General features: G+C 38.4%; 1 protein-coding gene across 10 annotated transcripts in view; it reads left to right on the top strand.

Annotated features, from left to right (window-relative positions):
- STAU2 (staufen double-stranded RNA binding protein 2) overlaps positions 1-17,515 on the top strand; it is a 205,874-nt gene that overhangs the window by 84,092 nt on the left and 104,267 nt on the right. For all 10 annotated transcript variants that reach the window (XR_016280632.1, XR_016280631.1, XM_089517473.1 and 7 more), the window contains one exon: positions 10,755-11,062. Coding sequence is in view for 8 of the 10 variants with exons in the window: in XM_089517473.1 (XP_089373599.1) it covers positions 10,755-11,062 (308 nt within the window). In the remaining 2 variants the exon portion in view is untranslated. The remainder of the gene's footprint in view (positions 1-10,754; positions 11,063-17,515) is intronic.

The raw sequence follows: 17,515 nt of genomic DNA, 5'->3' as shown, positions 1-17,515 counted from the left end.
GTACTTTTTCACATAGCAGATTCCTTAGTATTAGAAGCAGTATCCCTCTGAAGACTAATTGCTAGGGAACATGAGCATAAGGGTGATGTTGCATTCATGCCGTGCTTATGCTTTTTCCATAGACATCTGTTTGGCTACTGTGGGAACAGAATGATGGACTAGCTAGACCTTTTGTCTGATCCTGCACAGCCCTTCTTATGATCTTGTGACTGGCTTGACAAACCAGTCTAGTCACTGTGTAGAACAGGTGTGCCTATGGTCACAATGACAGAAGCTTGGAGCTGTTCACTTATCTGTCAGTTCCTTACTGAATTCTAGTAGAAGCTTTGTCTGAGGGTTTTGACTGAAATGAGTCCAAGTATAGTATCTTTCATATTTAGATAGAACCACTTTTCCCCCCTAGTCCTGTGCCCTCAACAACAGCGACAAAACTGGATGAAGCTCATCTTGGCCTTTATATCTTTTTTGGGATAAGCATGATATGCTAAAATTTAGTGTGACAAACTATTAAAGGGCCCAGGACTGGAGATTAGGAAAGAATGCCAAAGGAAGTATTTTGTTTGTAAAACATATAGTTAAGTAATATAGCCCTCCGAATACTATAAAAGCTTGCTTGTTCCAGTAGTTTCTTTGAGCAGGTCATCCACTTCTTTTCTCTGAGAAAACACAATTAGAGTATGGTGGCACCTCAAAGACAAACATGTTTTATTTAACATGGGCTTTTGTGGACTCCAGCCTACTACATCAGATGCATATTATGTGTGTGTTTGTGTATGTGTGCCTTCAAGTTGTCTGCCAGCTTATGGCAATGTGCATTTCATAGGGTTTTCTTAGGCAGGGAGTAGACAATTTGGCTGGTTCTTTCATCGGAAATGTAGCCTACAGCATTTGGTATTTGTTGGTGGTCTACTATTGAAGGACTAGCCAGAACTGACCCTGCTTAGCTTTCAAGATCACATGGGATCTCATGCGCGCATGCTGGAGAGAAGGGCAAGATATGAGAGGGTAAGATGAAGTTACAGAGGGTATCAGCAAGTGATAACATAAGTCATTTCACAATTTTAGAAATGTGATAATGCCATCATAGCATAGGACATAAAGACATCCTGGCATAGATAAACACATTAATATGTCTGGCAATTAATTTTTCTAGCCTACGTTATAGCTGGAGTGTCACACAAAACAGTCCATGTTTGAAATAGTCCTTATCCAAAGTCAGACAGCTCCTTTGTACATCAAAGGAGACAAGCTTTCAAAACAGCATTAGACTGCAATTTCCCCTAAACCCACAGATTAAATAATTTTTTCTTTCTATACATCAGTCAGGGCTAAATTCTGTCTACATCCAAAATGTGCATGTAAAATCGAAAAACCACTGACAACCTTTTATTTGAAAACACTTGTTTTTCTTCCCTAACTCATTTATTACTTTGGACTTTTGCATGAAATCAGGAACTTTGTTCCTTAGGAGTCCATCTGCTCCTGCTGTTTGTTCACCATCTGAAATCATAATCATCTGTTTGTGACACACTAATCATTTTCACAGTAACTAATTGTGATGTCACAAACAGATGATTATGATTTCAGGTGGTGAATAACCAGCAGGAACTAATGAACTCCCAAAGAACAAAGTAAAATAAGCATAGCAAAAAACAGATATTCATGTCATAGGGCTCCCCCCCCCCCGCCTCAAATCCACATTTGTATGAATATAGCCTTTTCTGTTTATTAGACAGCACCAGGTAGGAAGCCATTTTTTAAAAAAAAAAACCTTCTGCTTCCTTGGTCTCTTTGAAAATATTGCCAAAATACAGGTGGAAATAATGTATGTCTTTGTCAGACCACATTAATTTACTTCATTGTTGCTAAATTTTTTTTTATAAACAAAGTACATTAAGACAGATATTTATGAAATTGTATGTTCTGATAGGTTTTCCTTTTAAAATGAGAAACATATTTGTTTGACAGTTGTAGACCTTGTGTTGAATAATTTTGTGAATTCTCTTGGGGCATGTCTCCATATGCTGCTTTTGATCGAAGGGCAGGGAATGTTAGTGGAGCCCTCCTGTGGCTAATTTAACACTTGCAAATTTTCCATGGATGATAACTATAGTTATTTCAACAATGAATAAAATATCTTCCTTATGTTTCCTGTATGCTAAAATTAGATATGGGAGGCAAAGAGGTATTATCCTTTCCCACTTTTGTGTACTTAAAGTTAAACCATACATAATGAGTTGTATGATGGTGTATTGACCTGTTTTTAAGTTTACTTTTTAAAGCAAAGATTGGGGAAGATTAGATGCATTTCTTCTTTGTGATCCCTGAAGCCGCACAGTTGTGAACTACACCTGTGATCAGTTTCCAGAAACTACAAGCTTCAGCTAAGGAATTGGCACACCCTTAAAATGGCATTAGAAGCAACCTCTGAGGGACAAGATGGTCATATTCTCTTCTGAATGCCTTGAGAGAGGAATCTATAAGAATTTTTGTACCTTGGTTGAATGCCAGGTCTTATTTTTCCTTGCTTTTCTTCATCTAAGAGGCCTTATTCACCAGCAAAAACCAGATACTGTAGGCTATATTTCTGAGGAAGGAACCAGCTAAACTGACTACTCCTTGCCTAAGAAAACCCTGTGACATGCATGCCATAAGTTGGCAGGCAACATGAAGACACCTTTTTACAAAGGTAACACGTTTAAGTGCATGTCTCTTCCTTGGCACATATGGTGCTGTGGGTCATCTTCATAAAATCCACCAAGGAGACACTTTTACCATCTGGCTTTGACACAGAGTCCTTCACTTCTCTTAGGAGGCCTTCCTTTGCCTTCTCATGATGCAGGATGTTCTTGTAGAACTAGAGGACCGTCCTAGATTGCAGTGTCTGATTCATCAGGTTAATAGCATAGAGAATGACTTCACTTCAAAAGTGTCCTTCACATTTACTTTTCGTTCTAGTGAGCTCATGTAAACTGGCAACTAGACTTCTTTGTTCCTACAAAACCATTTGGCCTCATCCCCCAGATTTTGGGAAATATACTATCCTTCAAACCAGGAGAACAGTCTTCTTTCTAATTCAGGGTCAACTTCCTGCCAGTTTGTATACACCAACCAATGATTGATGCTTAAGAATTTAGATTTTCTTCCCCCAAATGTTTGTGGAAGAAGCTAGTGATGCCACAACATGGAAATCTTTAATTTCATGCCACTCACTGGACAAGTCTTTTATTTCTATAGCTACATTAATATAAGCCACCATCAATTTAGGATGAAATTCCTAGTTATATTCATGTCCATCAATGAGTTTAATAAATTTACTGGTCTGTATCACAATCCACTTTTCTGATGCTCTCATAGAGAAAACATCTCCCCACCCACGATACCTCACTTTTAGACCTAAAATTGGCATTAATTTCCTCTTGAACAAGTAAATTAACCTCCTTTCCCCAGAAATAATCATTATGAACATTTCCCATCAACTCTGGAAAATCTAATTACTCTTGATTTTTTTTTTTACATTAACACAAGATTGATGTCCTATCTTTATATTTCCATAAATTTGTATATGTAAACTTTCCCCATGGTTGCTTGGTAATTTCTTTCCTTTTCTCCCATACATTCTGAGGTAGTGTTAGATATGCTCTTTACCAGCAGAAACTGATTGTGAATATCCCTTTTATCTTACTGCACTGATATTGTTGGGTTTGTTCAGTTTTTGTGGTGTAATACCTCTCCAATAATGATGCAGAAATATTGTTAATGAAAGAACATAAGCAAATACAGTTGACAATATCTGCTGTAAATACTGTTGTTATTACAGGTACTCTTAGAAGTTCCATATGGGAAACTAATTCCTTTGCCAATCACATTTTTGGCTCTGTTGTAGATAGAATATATAATTTGGTGTCCATATTTTTTTAAGGTAACAAGTTTACCATAGCAGATTTATTTCTCACCAGAAAATAACAGAACAACTATTAGAGCCAAACAGTATATTCATTTGTGATCTTTCTCCTTCCTTCTTCCTTAAAACCCACATATAAGGAAATGAAAATGTGGATCAGAGCCAATAGGTAAAGCACAATCTAGGTAAGGATAACTCCATATACTGTTCTTACTGGACAATTAACTGTAATCATATGTTAGGTTTGCATCTGAAAGTAAACCCGAGTATGAATACTACCTATTCACACGATTGTTGTTAGGTGCCTTCATATTGTTTTTGACTTAAGATTACCCTAAGGCGAACTTATCACAGGATTTTCTTTGCAAGATTTGTTCAGAAGGGGTTTGCCTTTGTCTTCCCCTTGAGGCTGTAAGTGTCACTTGCCCAAGGACATCCAGTTGGTTTCCATGAGTGAGCAGGATTTTGAATCCTGGTTTCCAAAGTCATAGCCCAGCACTCAAACCGCTACACTATGCTGACACTTATCTGCACTGTGCTGGTTTCAATATCCCCTGATTTCACTGCTCTTTGAAAATATGGTAAAACTGGATGAAGGTGAAAGTGCTGAACTATGCTAAATAAAAAACCTCACAATAAATATGAATACGGTACGTTTCAAATACAAAATATTCAAAATTTCAAAAGGTTCATGGCTCTTCCATGTTTTGTTTGTAGCAATGATGCAGCTACCTAGACTCAGTGTCCATTTACTAAAATGACAGAACCCTTGAGACTTAAAAAAAAATTCAATTGGACAAAGGTTCAGAAACCACTTTTTCACTTTTTTGTGCTATCTGGTTTTTTTGGTTTTTTTGTTTTTTTGTTTGTTTGTTTTTTGGGTTTTTTGGGGAAAGTATATGTTAACAGTTCCCTGGGTTCCAGCTGTTCCAGAGTTACGGTGACCTGTCTGTAGAAGATAACTGTTATGACTCTCCACCAATAGTAAAAGGTCTCAACTTCAGACTCATCATCTTTTATGTGTAGGAGAATAAGTGTAGTATGTATTTAGAAGTGATTGAATAGATCTGATAAGATTATGTAATGTGTTTCTATACATGATCTCCCAATTTAGTTTAGGGTATTTTTAGCATTTTAAGATCATGTATCAAATGGGAGAGAGAGGGAGTAGCATAGTGGTTTGAGTGTCAGACTACACCTCTGGAGACCAGGATCTGATTCCCGTCTCAAGCATAAAAGTCCACTGGGTTACCTTGGGCAAGTAATATTCTCTCACTCTCAGAGGATGGCAATGGCAAACTACCTCTGAAGAAACTTGCCAAGAAAACACTATGATTATGGCATTAGGGTCACCATAAGTCAAAAATGACTTTGGGGCACACAGTAAATCACATATGGAGAATATTCAGGCATACTTCCAGGCTATTAGGCGCATGAAAAGAACTGAACCTTGAATTTGGAAAGGAAAAAACAAACACCAAAACCACCACTTATTCTAGTTTCTTGGAAAACCATAATTTGCCATTGTCTCAGAATGTACAAAGCAAATCTTAAGTTGCATTTTAAAACAAAGCAAGGATAATAATAATAATAATAATAATAATAATAATAATAGGATTTATTTATATGCCGCCCAATCACTGGGAATCCGGGCGGCTTGCAACAGAGGGGATAATAGACGGTTCCCTGCCCTCAAGCTTACAATCTAAAAAGACACGATACAAAAGGAGAAGGGAATGGTGAGGGGGGGAGGGGATCAAGTCCAGCATTCTTCTCTCCCTCTGAAGCCTGGACCAAGGCAGATGGACTGGAGGGAGGGCTTTTCTTCTTCAGGCTAGCCCTGGTGTAGCTGGGCCTGCCTGGTCAACTCCCTCATAGGCCGGAGGATGACAGTTATGGAGGGAGGAGTCTCTTCTTCCAGGCTAGCCCTGATGGAGCTGGGCGTGTCTGGTCAACTCCCTCATAGGCAGGAGGATGGCAGTTATGGTGGGAGGAGTCTCTTCTTCCAGGCTAGCCCTGATGGAGCTGAGCCTGCCTGGTCAACTCCCTCATAGGCTAGAGGATGACAGTTATGGAGGGAGGAGTCCCTTCTTCCAGGCTAGTCCTGATGGAGCTGGGTCTGCCTGGTCAACTCCCTCGCAGGCTGGAAGATGACAGTTATGAAGGGAGGAGTCCCTTCTTCCAGGCTAGCCCTGATGGAGCTGGGCCTGCCTGGTCAACTCCCTCATAGGCCAGAAGATGATAAAGCATGATTAACTGAGAGCCATGAAGACGTGTAATAACTGTAATGTCTGAGAACATAAAAACATGTAAGAACTTAAGAGTCATGCTATATCAGAGGAATAGCCAACTTGGGGGCAAAACAGTCAGCAGGTAAGGGGCATCTTGAGTGCCGTATTGGGGCCGTGGCAACCACACACCACGGCTCCAATCCAGTGTTTTTCTCGGTCAAAAAGAATTGGCAAAATGCCTGGCAAAAAGGGTGCCCTTGTTGCCATGGCAACACTTTTCGGCGCTCCTTTTGATGTGTGATGTGTGAATGCTGTGCCAGTGGAGCACCGCAACGCCACCCACCATGCAGTCAGGTGGGCAGCATGATGCCGCCATCAAGGTGGTGTCGGGGTGTGCATTGTCCAAACACCATGCCCCCACACCCCCACGGTGCCGACGCTTACTTACCATTCTGTACAGCTTCTTAGTCTGGTTGCCCATCAGGCTATGTGAAACCAACTAGTCAGATACTGATAAAGTAACACCCTCTGCTTGCACTCCAGAGATGGGGTTCTAATACTGGAAATAGTTTATAATTACTGTAATTGATAGCTTTTCTGACCAATCATTTTAAGCAGAGACTATGCTCATGTAATATTTACTCATAAATACTACAGTAATCTGTGCTCTGATCTGATACATCATGTTAGCTCTCTTTTTTTGGTTGGTTCTAATTCACCCAGATGTAAGACATGTCATCATGTCTTTTACATTGGAAACCTTTTCAAGAGAAATTATGGGCAAAAATATTTTAAGTAAGTAAAGATGTCAACACGTTGTATTTATCACTGTGGAAAAGGTGTAGTAACAATATTCAGAATGTTTCCAGTTGTATAGAGAATCCAGCTGAATCGCTCACCAACTATAGATTTCTCTTTTTCTGTGTTTGATTTCTTAAAAACAAGCCCCCCAAACCCACACTTTTAATATAAAACTATGTAGGGGGTATTTTTTAAAACACACACACACACAACCTTTCTTTAATGCTATAGGTTCATCAAATCCAGTGTCTTTTAGTTAATTCCACTATTAGGGAACATTTGACACAGTAATAAGTAGTCTCTGTATTTCCCACATAGTTTTTCTTGTCATTTGTGAGAAGTGAGGCACAGATCAGATGCAAAATTACTACTTTTGATTTTTATGATTTTATGATACTAAATAACTATTTCTTGCTCACAAACAGAAACTGATACAGTACAAAAAAAGAAATAACTACAGTATACAAAGGATTTTTAAATAAACTATTTTAATTATATATTACCATTAAATTAATATTGAAAAGGTGGAAAGGTACTATAATCAGGTAGAAAATTAGAATCACTTGACATTGCTCTGCTAAAATGTTTCTGTGGTGATTCATTGGATATAAAAAGAGAGAGCTCAGAAGTAGATATCAGCAATTTAATTTTTGAAGTGAAATCCCCACTTAATTCCATTATAATAGTGGAAATATATTAAAATGTAATTTTATTTGAACATGAGATTATTGTTATAAATATCTTAGTAGTTGATAGGAATGGCTGAAACCTCAAAGGAGTTTTGCGTGACATAATTTGTTGATGTGCATAGAGCTTCCAAATCCTCAAAACAAAAGGTGTTACATAAGTGGAAAGTCCATGTCATTATTACTAATTGAATGATGTTATTACAGTAATGTGGATACAAGTTTAAAAACATATGGTATATTATGCGAGAGAGCTTTTTATTCATCCTATGCTTCATATTAGTTGTTTTAACATTTTAAAAGATTAGTAATCTGGAAGAATTCCCAGCTATTGTTCCAGACAGCAGTTAGATATTTGGGTGGACCATGTAAAAACACTGAAAAGGCTGAGAGAGCATGTGAAATGTTTGTTTGAAGTGATATTACATCAGTGGACTAGACATCTGTACTTTCTGATGTGGTTTTAGAAGGTTTATAGTACTGTACAGGAATTTTAAATGAGGTTTCTTTCACCATATTAAATCTATTATTATTTTTGAATAAATGGATGTTTTAGCTATGCTGTTAAAGATATTTCATACACACATGTGCTCATGCATACACACACACATATAGAAAGTGCTTTTATGAAAACTAGATTTGCATTAGGGCCACATTCAGAGGAGATGTGAGCTCTTACAACTTCCCTATGCTGGTATCCTTCTTTGATTTTCTTTGCAAATATGCCAACATATATTATTATACTTCCCTAGTGTAAATCCACTGTTACAGAACAGAACCTTAAGTAATTTCTGCAGAATGAAGTGGGGCATGACATCAATTACAGACATTTACATAATTGAGCTAATGAATTCACATTGTTCCCAAGTGCCCCATGCAAAATCCACCATTGACACCTAACCTGAGAAGAAAAGGAGAGAAATGCTGAATCAATGCAAAAGCCCATCTAGTCCAGCACCCTGTGTTTGTTCAATAACAAACTACTGTATATGGAATGCCAATAACCACAAAAATACCCTGCTGCTTGTATTTCCCAGTAACTGGTATTTAAAGACCTACAGCCTCTGATACTGGATGCTCATAAAGATGAGCAGGCACTGCTAGCCCCATCATCCCCTATGAATTGGTTTGTTTCTCTTTTAAAGATCTTCCATGTCAGTGGCCCCTTACTCCATATTGTGATAATAAAACAATATACATATTTGGTAAAATTATGTTTTCCAGTCTAGCTGCCATTTTAATTTCCCAGAGTGCTTCCTAGTGGAACCTTACTGACACTGGTGCTTCATGAGAAATTGAAATAGCACCCCAGCACTTTGCCTAAAAGCTGGAATTCTCCGTGCCTCCTGAACATAATTTGAAAAGAACTTGTTAGTGTGTGTCTTCAAGTTGTTTCTTCCTTATGGTGACACAAAGACAAACAAACCTATCACTGGGCTTTCTGGGGATGAGAGTGTGTGACTTGCTCAAAGACACACAGTGGGTTTCCATGGTCAAGTAGGGAATTAAATCCTGATCTCTAGCATTATAGTCCAATGTTCAAACCACTACACCCCTCCCCCTCGTTCTCCTTCATATTAAACAAACAAACAAAACCCAGTCTATGTGATAAAAAGACCACCTATCAAATTTATTCATTATTTTTGTAGGACTCTGACTATACTGTATATGAAGATATGAAGCTATCTGATAGACAGTTTGTCCTTTTCTGGACAGGAGGAATCCAGTCATGTGAGAGATGTTTTCTCATGCCAGTCCAGAAACAGAACTGGCATGGGAAACAGAAGCAGGAACAGATTTTGAAAACTGAGGAGGAAAGAGTCAATGGAAAAGAACTCTTGATCTTGTGTTCTTGGGTTCTTTTCCATGGAAATTGACTGAGTCACTTTGGGCAAGTCACACACTTTCATCCCCCGAAAACCCTGTGATAGGTCCATTTCTCTCCTCAGTTTGCAAAATCTTGCCTCTGTTCTTAGTCTGCATCATTCCATCTATATTTTCTCCCTCTGAACATAGAGAGTTCTGTAGCTCTTTAAGACCTGCTCCTTAATGTCTACTAACTGGAAAGGGATGATTGGTTGGATTGAACTAACAAAGCATTTGCTGTGCTATTAAGCTATTATTTTTCAGTACATGGAATAAAAGGGAGGGAAGGAGACAAAAATAAGAAATGTGGCAGCAACTTTAAGACTAGCTGGGTTTTATTTTAGCATGGGCTTTCATGGACAAAACCCCACTTCCTCAGCTGCAATACACTCTGTACTGCATCTGTAGAAGCAGGTTTATATCAAAAATATAAAATAAAAACCAGTTAGTCTTAAAAGGATGTGGTGGCTTAGTGGTTAAGACATCAATTCTGACAATCGGAAGGTTGGTAGTTCCAGACCCAAGTGCTGCATGATGGGCTGAGCTCCTGCCGCTAGTCCCAGCTTCTGCCAACCTAGCAGTTTGAAAGCATGCAAAAGCAAGTAGATAAACAGGTACTATTTTGGTGAGAAGGTAACAGCATTCGGTGCAGTCATGCAGGTCATATGACCATTGGAGTCATCTTCAGACAATGCTCGCTCTTTGGCTTAGTAATGGAGATGGACGCCACCCCCCTACAGTCGATTATGACTAGACATTCATGTCAAGGGACTACCTTTACCTTTACCTTTTAGTCTGAAAGGTACTGCCACAATTTTTTTCCTCCCTCTCCTTTTTCTCCTTTTTGTGGTGTAAGAAATTGACACAGCTACTTCTTTGAAATTAGTACACGGAGGCACTCTGGCATATGGCTCTGCCACAGGCATTTGGGTCATTCAGTTGCCCAAACTTGGAGGAGATATGAATCAAAGCATATGGGGTTCAAATCTGACATTCTGACTTCTAAATAACACTGAAAATCAGATGATGGTATTCATCATCATCTTAATCATCAAATCCACAACATCATCCTATATATGTAAGAAACAGAATCTCCTACAGCAGAAAGAGGCTAAAAAAATAATGAGGATTATGAAGATAAAATTTGATTGGCTGAACACACTCCCCCCCCCCCCGAAAAGTCTTATATAAAACTAGCAGTGTTGTGGTTCATATTATTTAAACAATTGTAGGTATAATATGAATCATCTTTGCTTTTGTTTTCAGCACCAAAGGGAATTCTCCATCTCTCTCCTGATGTTTATCAAGAAATGGAAGCCAGCCGCAACAAAGCATCCCCTGGTACCCCTGTAAACTATTTGTCATCCAAGGAAATGAGCCAAACGTCTAGTTGTTTCTTCAGCATGTCTCCTGCCACTAATAGTACAGCAGTGATTGCCAGAGAACTGCTCATGAATGGAACATCCCCAACTGCTGAAGCTATAGGTCTAAAAGAAATGTCACTCATTTCCCCTTGTTCAACAGTACAACCTTCAAAGCAGCTGGAATATCTGGCGAGGATCCAAGGCTTTCAGGTATGGATGGGTTGAAATAAAAGGTACTTATACAGTTAGAACTGTAGCATTACTATCTTCTAGCTGAGGACTAAATGAGAGGGAACCATGCATATCATTTATTTAATTATGTAGGTTTTTAAGAAACATAGGGACTGCTGTGTCCTCAGTGTAATTACTATATGTGGCCATCCAGAGTTGGATTTCAGTAGAGAGAGAAAACAACATATGAAGTGGACCTAAATAGTTAGGCATTCTAAAGACTGGAATAGTGGAGGCAGAGCTTGGAAGTTACTTTAATTAAAACTTTTAAAAGCAGTGTGCCATTTGTCAGGCAGCACACTGACAAATATCTAGTTACCATTATAGTTACATTTTTGCAACTCTTTGTTGTTAGTCAAAACTTGAATACTACTTTTTAATTATTTTTTAAAAATGAGAATGCTACAAGGTTCTGTCCTTCACTATAAACCACATCTGGGTACTGAGATATGTAGTAAGGTTGTATCAGTCACTACAAACCAATATAAACATCTAGTGAGGCCATACCCCCTGTAAAAGTTACTAAAACCAATTAAACTGCAAAAGTTAACTTTTATTAGATTACCCCATACTGTATCTCAACATTTCACCTATTTCAATAAAAGAAATAACTGCAATTAATTTGTTGTTTGTAGTTGGTTACTGCCAAGATACAAGAGAAGTATATAAGAAATTAAAATTATCATGTCTTATTCTAGAGATAACTGATAGATTTTCAGAGTTAACTGAATTAGTTGGTAGTTGAATAATAAAATGGAAATTTAAAAGGGAGATATTAGGAAGGATATTACCGAGAAGAGGACATCTATCTTGCTTTTGTTCTGGTAAACAGTTTGTACAGACCTGGTATTGACTTGGGTCAATGGCAGCCTGCAAAACTGGAAGGCCATTTCAGTATAAAGAAAGATTCTGCTTTATTTCCCTATTGATTTCCCACATCTTGCTGCTGCCCGCTTTTGTCAGTGGGAGAAGAGAAAGCCAGGAAAGTGCTGGTTCTGTGAACTCATAGATGTTAGGAGCTAAGTCACTGGACGCATTCTTACAGCACAGTAAGGAACTCTGGCTTGTCGTCAGTGAGCAAGCATGCTGGTTCACACTGTTCAATCACCCCTGCATGCAACAGGAGCAGCTAAACCAACTCTGCTTTGCAGTTGATTTGCAGTGTCGTCTGGTAGCAGGCAGCTTCTTGTCTTGATTTGTCCTTCCCAATAAACCAGAAAAAGAAGCCAAGAAAAATAAACTAGATTCATTATTTGATTTCTTAGGAGGAACAAACCAGAGATGGGAAGCTGACCACTGCCAGACAACATGATAAACCAACCAGCTTTTATGTGCAACTGATTTTGTTTAACAGTCAGTCTCCAAGCTGTTTAGCTGCTCCCACTACAGTTGAGATCAAGAAATTGCTTTTGTCATGTGAATGCTCATGTTTCAAAGCCTTCTACAGATTTCTGGGATATGACACAAAAAAGAAGAAGCAGGAACATACCTCTCACTCAAACCACTTGCGGTGCTCTTCAAAATTGTCAGTTGCCTACAGTACATTAATCTAACTAGTAATGATTATTAGCCCAACAGTTATCACTTCCCATCAGCTCAAATCGTAGTTTTATAAAGGCAAGGGAAATTCTGTTTTCAGTAGGAGATTTAGTTAGTTAGCTCAATTAGATTTATATAATTTAGTTAGATGTTTAGTTGGTAGTTCTTTTCAATATTTTTTTAAACAATTGTGAGCCAGTGTTTCTATATACGGTAGAACTTTTTTAGTTTTTTAGCCCACTGCACCTTAAGCTACTTTTTAAACTTTGAGATAATGGTACAAAGCAGCTTACTCTTAGGAAGAGGATTTGATGTTTGCAAAAATAAAATATCAGCCCCTTTCAAAACTGGAAGGAAGAACATCAGATACTACACTTGCTATATTCACATGATGGCTTCTATAAACATTTTTACATTATACACTTTCAGACTTTCTTGACTCCAGGAAAGATGAATATTAAAAGCTGGCTACAGCAGAGTCATTCTGCCACATATCTTGTGTCTTTCAGTTCATCTGCATACAGTAAGATCAGACAAATCTCTATGAAAGGAAATTCAATCCTGAAAAGTTTTCTTTATATAGCACACCTTTGTTTCACCTCTCATTGAATTGCTTGCATCTTTAGCAATGTTTTATTCTCATAGAGCCAAGACACTGTTCATAGTAGTATTTTAATCAGTTTATTTTTCTTGTGTTCATAGCTCTAGTATGCAACTTAATTGGCAGGAATTGTGTGTGCTTTTCCTATCTTGTCACCACCCCCACCTCTTCTAATACTTTACTGGGCTTAGGAAAAATAGGATTCTTGTTTCCCTCATGGCCAGGTTACTGCTGATCCTGCATCATTCTACATGAACTTCAGCAGATATTCTCTCTAATTCCCACTTTCTTCTTCAGTATCAAGAAGCTGGGGATTTTGGCTTCCTCCCCACATCTCTTTTGTTCAGTTCAGCTTAATACCTTGGCTGCCTGAGTTTTTGGAAGGAGTGAGAAGCTGTGTGCTGGATCACTGAGCACCAGGGATAGTGTTGAACAGAATCTCTGTGGGAAATGGCTTAGTGGGCTGGCAAGTGCCTATCACCAGTTGCTTTTCCATCTCACTACAGAAAGCGCCTTCTGTTTGAGATTTTATAAAAGGTTTTCCATTACAGGTTAACTTCATCATGTAGATTTCTCAATTAAGAAAATAGTAGATTTCTCAGCATGCCTCCTGTTTTATGTTTCTTGAATGCTTCACACTTCAGATATAAATATATATTAGTTCCTGTTTTCTGAAAACAATAATCATTAACTTGTCTGTTTCTTAATTATAAAAATATTTTCTTTTCCACTGATGATCATAATTGCACAGCCAGTTCTCCTATGCTACATTTTTAAATTAAGAAACTAATCAAAAACTACTCCCAAGAGACATTATTATTGCACTAAGAAAACAAATTTATCTATATTAATTTCTACACCTTAATTGGAGAATTTCCAGTGACAAGACATTCCTTTTTCCCTTAAATACAGTGTTTAATTTAAACTTTTTGAATTCATTTTATACATAAAAGCAAACATGTGTTGCACACCATAAATATTTCAGGACCATTGGGACCATTATATGTTTATTTTTTAAAACATTTATTTTGCTGGGCAAGCATATTAAATTATTCATTACCTATTATTATGATCCTCTGTTATGAAATGAGTGATCCTATACTTTGATTTAGTTAAAATTAATGAAGCCAAGTATTTAATTATTTTGTTTCAGAATCTGAATAAAGCATTTTTATAGTTTAGGCTTATGTTTATTAAGTCGCTTGCTTGGAGACTGACTGTTAAACAAAATCAGTTGCACATAAAAGCAATCCTGCTATTTTTAATGCTTACATGCTGTTTTGTTCATTGCTTCACAAATTGTGTAGAAAAAATTAAATAGAAAAAGTTAAAGATTGTAAATAAAATATTTGGAATAACTTGTTTATACCTAAAACATCTAGTGGAATTAATTTGTATGTTTTATTTATTATTTTAAAATTGTACAGGCCATTTAGTCTGATCTCCGAATGAATGTGACTTATTTAATTAAGAATGATTTTTTTTTTTTCATTTGGGAAAAGTTCCCTATGGAATTAACTGGAATTTGTTTAAAGGGGTCAAACTTGTTGTAATAGGGCAACCCTGCACTTGGTAGTTTTGTACACATATGAAGCTGGATAAGCTAACCCCAGAAGTAAGCTGGGGAGGGAAATAAAAAATTCTCTTGCCTTTATTACCTTTTTACAGGCTGCTGCTTAAGCCATTTTCTCTATCCTGGCAGCCAGTGTACTTTTGGTCTGAATTCATGGTGCTGGCAGTAACATTTACGCCCTGAACAGCTTGTGACCTTGATACTCAAAGGAGCACCTCTCCCTGTGTATGACTGCCTGGGGGTTGAGATCCATTGAAAGGGCCCACCTCTTGTACCATGGGTGGGAGTAATACATTGCAGGATGACACCAAAGAAGCCCTTCTCTGCTATGGAATGCTAGTTGTAGAATGCCCTCCTCTTATAGGTCCAAATGAAGCCAACTTTGGTTTCATTTCAGTACCAAGTTAAAACACGGGTTTTTATTAAAGCCTTTGGGGCCTAATGGTTTTATCCAGTCTGTAAATGTACATGATTTAACATCTATAATTTATTTTGGATTGTTATAGTACTTGACATGTTTTTACACTATCAGTTACATTTTTCTATTTTAAAATTCAGAGACATAGGCATGTTAGTCTGGAATATCAGTGTGCAAAGGGATCTTGTAGCACCTTTGAGATTAACTAAATGAAAGAAGTTGCAGCATAACCTTCTGTAGACTTAGGGCTGATACAGACCGGCATAATACAGCGGCTTCACGGCAGCATGGGGACGTGGTGTTCAGACGGTGCATGCCCCTACGTTGCTGGGAAGCCACATGGCTGACTGCACATGGACCAGCATCACAGCAATGCAGTGGCAAAGCATTTAGATGCTGCACAGTGCCACAGCACCTCAAAGCCCTAGTGGGGCAGGAAAAGCCATCACAAAAAAGGAGTGGCAATTTGCCGCTTCTTTTTTGTGGTGGCAAAACATCAGAGTTGGTGGTTGTTGCGGCACCCACCCGGCTCTTTCTTTGGGCCACTTTGTTTTGGCCCTATATCTACTTCCTCAAATGCATGGAGTGAATTGATGCCTAGGAAAGGCCTTTATAATCAGACTGTATGAATAGCCTTGGAAAAGCAAAACCTCTGGGTATGGTGATGAGGTGACAAGTTCAGCTTTAGTGATGTTTATTGAGGGACAAAGGCAAGAGGAAAGATGTTGCCTTGACTTCTGTAATGCACTCTACATGGGGGCTACCCCTGTGCTTGACTCGGAAATTACAGCTGGTTCAAAACATGGCAGCCAGGCTTGTCTCAGGAACATCTAGGAGGGACCACATTACTCCGGTTTTGAGGTCCCTCCACTGGCTGCCTATCAGCTTCCGGGCCCAGTACAAGGTGTTGGTTATCACCTTTAAAGCCCTAAATGGCTTGGGTCCAAGCTATCTCAGGGACCGCCTCCTCCCGTACAATCCTCCCCGCGCTCTCCGGTCCTCTGGGAGGAACTTACTGCAGCCTTTAAAATCTAGGCTTGCGGCAACCTCCCAGAGGGCATTCTCTGCTGTCGCCCCCAAACTCTGGAACGACCTGCCGAATGAGATCCGTCAGATAACATCATTAGACAGCTTTAAAAAAGCAGTCAAGACGGATCTCTTCCGGCAGGCCTTTCCAGACTAACCATCCCGGCCCAGGTTCCCTGATTCCCTCATTCCTCCCGTGGCCCCATCTTAGTGATGGTCGAGGATCAACAGAGGGATATCAGGGTTTTTAGTTTTAATTGCTGTTTTTATGCTTGATATTGTGTTTTTAATATGTTATACTGTTTAATATTGTCTTAAGGGGGGGAGGGATAAAGTGTTTTTAATTCTTATATTTTATATTTTACTGTTGTCAACCGCCCGGATTGGTTTGCCATAGGGCGGTATATAAATAATAATGATAATAATAATAATAATTATTATTATTATTATTATTATTATTATTATTATTATTATTATTATTATTATTGCCTAAGGCCAGGGTGGATAAATGACCATATGAATGCTGGAGGGAGTTTTGTGGTGTGGTTTGTGCAGGCTGGGAACCAGAAAGGAGATGTGATAAACACACCAAGAGCATCCTCATGAGGCCAGGGTGTTAACTTGTGTTATAATATAGGCAGTGTGCCAGGAAGCCATTGTCTCAGTTCAATCCACTGTTGATGGTTTGGAGCTTAAGGATATTTTCCAGTTCACCTGTTTCTCTTTCCAGTCTTCCTTTTTGTGTTTTTTTGTTTTTGTCCTGAGGTCAGAGGTGGAATGTCCAGGAAGATTGAAGCGTTCTGCAACTAGCTTGAGGAATAATTGTTCTAAGGCTGTGAGTTTAGTGACCCTGTCTTGTGGGTCTGAGAAGATGCAATTGTAGCAGAGTCACTGATCACTGATCTCTGGTCACTGATTGTCAACAGACTAAACACAAGATGAAAATATGAAAAAGCTTGGTTTAGAACTTTCATTTTGTTTTGACAAGTTTCTTTAGAATCAGTTTGGTAATGATTCCTGCCCCCCCCCCCCCCCCCGGTTAAATTATTTTTTAAAACCTTACTCCTTTAGGAATCTCAGATTTTGCATCTCCTTCGCTCTAAATTAACCTCTTAAATGGAGTTTAAACAGAACCTATCAAAAATTCCTCACTTCCTATCCTCCCTCCCTTGTGAGTATCAGGAAGTATGACCTTCTGAGAGGTTAAGAATAGTGGTAATCTGTGAATAGTGAAGTAATTATTTACAGTTCTTCATCTGCAGAGATTATTTTCAT

Source organism: Sceloporus occidentalis, unplaced genomic scaffold (genome assembly GCF_023333645.1).
Source record: "Sceloporus occidentalis isolate IW3139 unplaced genomic scaffold, rSceOcc1.0.p SCAF_3, whole genome shotgun sequence".
Classification (NCBI taxonomy): Eukaryota; Metazoa; Chordata; class Lepidosauria; order Squamata; family Phrynosomatidae; genus Sceloporus; species Sceloporus occidentalis.
The sequence above is the reverse complement of the archived record's forward strand: the minus strand, read 5'-3'. Positions and strand labels throughout refer to the sequence as shown.